Source organism: Muntiacus reevesi, chromosome 2 (genome assembly GCF_963930625.1).
Source record: "Muntiacus reevesi chromosome 2, mMunRee1.1, whole genome shotgun sequence".
Classification (NCBI taxonomy): Eukaryota; Metazoa; Chordata; class Mammalia; order Artiodactyla; family Cervidae; genus Muntiacus; species Muntiacus reevesi.
In genome coordinates, this window is record NC_089250.1 from 278,253,021 (window position 1) to 278,256,729 (window position 3,709).

The 3,709-nt window shown below is 41.0% G+C and overlaps 1 protein-coding gene across 1 annotated transcript; it reads left to right on the plus strand.

The window, feature by feature from the left end:
- The first annotated feature begins 1,397 nt into the window (after positions 1–1,397).
- Positions 1,398–2,282, plus strand: LOC136157693 (vomeronasal type-1 receptor 1-like). Its single transcript, XM_065919498.1, has one exon. It carries the CDS (start codon positions 1,398–1,400, stop codon positions 2,280–2,282), a length of 885 nt encoding a protein of 294 aa, XP_065775570.1.
- Positions 2,283–3,709: the final 1,427 nt, after the last annotated feature.

The window sequence follows — 3,709 nt, forward strand, 5'->3', positions numbered from 1 at the left end:
TACTGTTGGGCATACAAACCAAGGAAACCAGAACTGAAAGAGACACATGTACCCTAATGTTTATCGCAGCACTGTTTACAATAGGTAGGACATGGAAGCAACCTAGATGTCCACTGGCAGATGAATGGATAAGAAAGTTGTGGGACAGACACAGAATAGAATGTTATTCAGCTATTAAAAAGAAAGCATTTGAATCAGTTCTAATGAGGTGGGTGAAACTGGAGCCTGTTACACAGAGTGAAGCAAGTCAGAAAGAAAAACACCAATACAGTATATTAACGCATATATATGGAATTTAGAAAGATGGTAATGATAACCCTACATGCAAGACAGCAAAAGAGACAGAGATATAAAGAACAGACTTTTGGACTCTGTGGGAGAAGGCAAGGATGGGATGATTTGAAAGAATAGCATTGAAACATGTATATGACCATATGTGAAACAGACGACCAGTCCAAGTTCAATGCACGAAACAGGGCACTCAAAGCCGGTGCACTGGGACAACCCAGAGGGATGGAGTGGGGAGGGACGTAGGATGGGGTTCAGGATGGGGGACACATGTACACCCGTAGCAGATTCATGTCAGTGTATGGCAAAAAAAACCCACCACAATATCGTAAAGTAATTAGCCTCCAATAAAAATAAATTAATAAAAAAAGTTAGGGTGCTGGTATGAGGTTCAGATCCTTGACAGAGAAGCAAGGCATTGGGGGTTTCATTGTGATTGGAAGGCACTGTGCTGGGGGTGGGGTTCATGGTGAGCAGGTGTCCCAGAATTTCCCACCCATTTTGACATGGGGATTTCTAACTCAGCTGATGTGTGCAAGTCATTCAATGTACAAGTCATTCTGCATTTCTCTCAAAGGAACTGATCCATGTGTGAGTCTTTTCGTTGTGTCCATGGGAGGAAGGAGCCTCCTGTGTTGCCAATTTGGTGACATCACCAAGACATCACCCGATGCATTCTTGTAATAAGCAAGATGATTGTGAATTCTAAAGGGGAAAAGTTTGTCTTTATCTCCTGTCACTTATTCATATACTTGTTATATATTTTAAAAATTATTATGGGTCAACAATGTTGTTGAACAAGACAGACATGGTCCCTACGTTCATGGACCTTACTCACACGCGTGTGGAGAACAGGAATACACGAATCAATAGGAGTAAATAAAAGTTTATGATGGTGAAAGGTATAGCTAATGTCAAATGTATGTTCTCTAGGTGAAACCATTTCTCTGGAGCATGACGGTGTCTTTTCTTCTCAAGAGAGCTGAAGAGTGAGACTCCCTTTCCTAGCTGGTTCTGTAAGAGGACTGCTGATGTCACCACAGCACAGCCTCTCCTCTGCTCCAGGCCCCTCTGACAGCCACTCTGCGTCTTTTGAGAAAGATGTCCATATGACCGCAAGCCAGGCAGCTCTGAAAACCATGTATCTTTTACAGATGGGAGTTGGGTCTCTGGCCAATGTCATCCCTTTTTTCTACCACATCTCTCCTATATTGTTTGGACATAAGAAGAGACCCACGGACACGATTCTCACGCACACGGCTGTGGCCAACCTTCTGGTTGTTCTCTCCTCGGGCATCCCCCATACGATGGCAGCTTTCACGTCAAGGAAGCCCCTGTCTACTCTCGGCTGCAAATTTGTGTACTATTTACAGAGGGTGGCTCACAGCACCACCCTGTGCTCCACCTGTGTCTTGAGCATCTACCAGTCCTTCATGCTCACCCCTGCAAGAGAAGGGAGGTCACTGCTCAGGGGAGGAGCCCCCAGGGTCACAGGCTCTTTCTGCTGCACCTGTTGGGTATTCAGTGTTTTAATGTACATCTATGTTCCTGTGAAAATCACTGCTTCACCGAACAGGCACAATTATATGGATATGCAGGGCAATTGGTTCTGCTCATCCTCAAGTCCCAGTGCAGGGATTGTCATCCTGTGGTCCTCCTCAGATGTCGTGTTTATTGGCCTCATGGTCTGGTCCAGTGGCTCCATGGTGCTTCTCCTGCACAGACACCACCAGCGAGTGCAGTATATTCACACCCGCACTGGGCACCGCAGATGCCCCTCGGAGACCAGAGCCGCCCACACCATCCTGATGCTGGTGGTCACCTTTGTCATCTTCTACGTGGCGACTTCTATTCTTGTTTTTTATATTACTGCCTTTTTCGATTTTCGACAATGGTTGATACAGACCTCTGATGTCTTGGTTTCCTGTTTTCCCACCATTTCTCCCTTCCTGTTGCTCCTCAGGGATCCTAGAACTGCTTGGATCTGCTCTTGAGTTGTTAGCAGGTGTGACTAAAGCTCTCACTTTAAATTTATTGTATTTAGCAGACAGCTTGAATTATAACAGAAATTATCCTGTAACTAATCAGTACCAAGTTTTTTAATTGAGTCATAATGAATAAGTAGCGTTACATTAGTCATAATGAATAAGTAATATTACACCATATAGATACTTGTATATGTTGCAAAATGATCACCACAATTCTCCTTACCAACTCTGCATCCCTCCCTACACATGGTAAAAACGCTTTCTTCTGATGAGAACTTAAAAGTTGAATCCCTCAGCATTTTCCAACAACGCAATGCAGTGTAATCAACTATAGTCACCATCCTGGACATCCCATTCCCATGACTTAATTATTTTGTAACTAGCTATAGATGCTTGTTGATATTTGTACGTAAAATTCAATGAACAAAGAAGGTTAATTTAATGCAGGTGCTAACTTGGGTATTTGAAAGTCAATCCATGAAATCTGCTCAGAAAAGACACAGGTTATTATTGAGGAAGCCATTCACCCTTGACTATGGCAACTTTCTGAAAGAACACTTCTTTCTTGTGGATCATTTCAAGAATTTCCACAAACTTTATCTCCATTAGTTGGGGGTAATACGTGGCATACATTGGCCCATGATTCAGCTATTGGTCTCATTAAATATTAATCCATGATGTGTGGAGATGTTATTTCATAGTGAAACAAGAAATCTGAAAAGTGAAGAAGGTCTTTTTCTACATTACCTTCTGCTTTAAACCTGGATTTTTTTTACATAGACAACCATCATTAAATTTTATTGTTTAGGCAGACACAATAATTGCAAGGACAGATTTGAGGCTTTCCTCTTCCTATTTGTCACCTGAATATTTCATTTTCATCCTTGCAAACAGCAACTTGGGATTTATTTTCTGTTTGTCCTATCTTACTATTCCTGTGTTTTATTTTGTCTTTTCTTTGGACATTGTGGTATTTGGTCTGTTCATATTTTCTATTTCTTCCTGGTTCAGTCTTGGAAAGTTGTACCTTTCAAAGGGTTTGTCCATTTCTTCCATGTTTTCCATTTTATAGACCTAAGTGGTTTCTTAAGATTTTTTTTTTATTTCTGGGGTGTTGGTTGTACTCTCTCATTTTTCTTTTTGGATTTTATTGATTGAGATCTCTCCCTTTTTTTCTTAACGAGTCTGGCTAAAGGTTAATCAATTTTGTTTTTCTTTTCAAGGAACCAGCTTTTAGGTTCATTGATCTCCTCTATCACTTATTTTCTCTCCATTTTATTTATTTCTGCTGTGATCTTTATGATTTCTTTCTTTTTAACTTTGGGTTTTGCTGTCCTTCTTTCTCAAGTTGCTTTAGGTGTAATACTAGGTTGCTTAGTTGTTGTTGTTTTTTTCTAGTTTTGTGGCTTGTATCTGTATAAACTTCCCTCTTA

Excerpts from the sequence above, each read along its gene's own strand:
- LOC136157693 (XM_065919498.1), top strand. The coding sequence starts at position 1,398 with ATGACCGCAAGCCAGGCAGCTCTGAAAACCATGTATCTTTTACAGATG.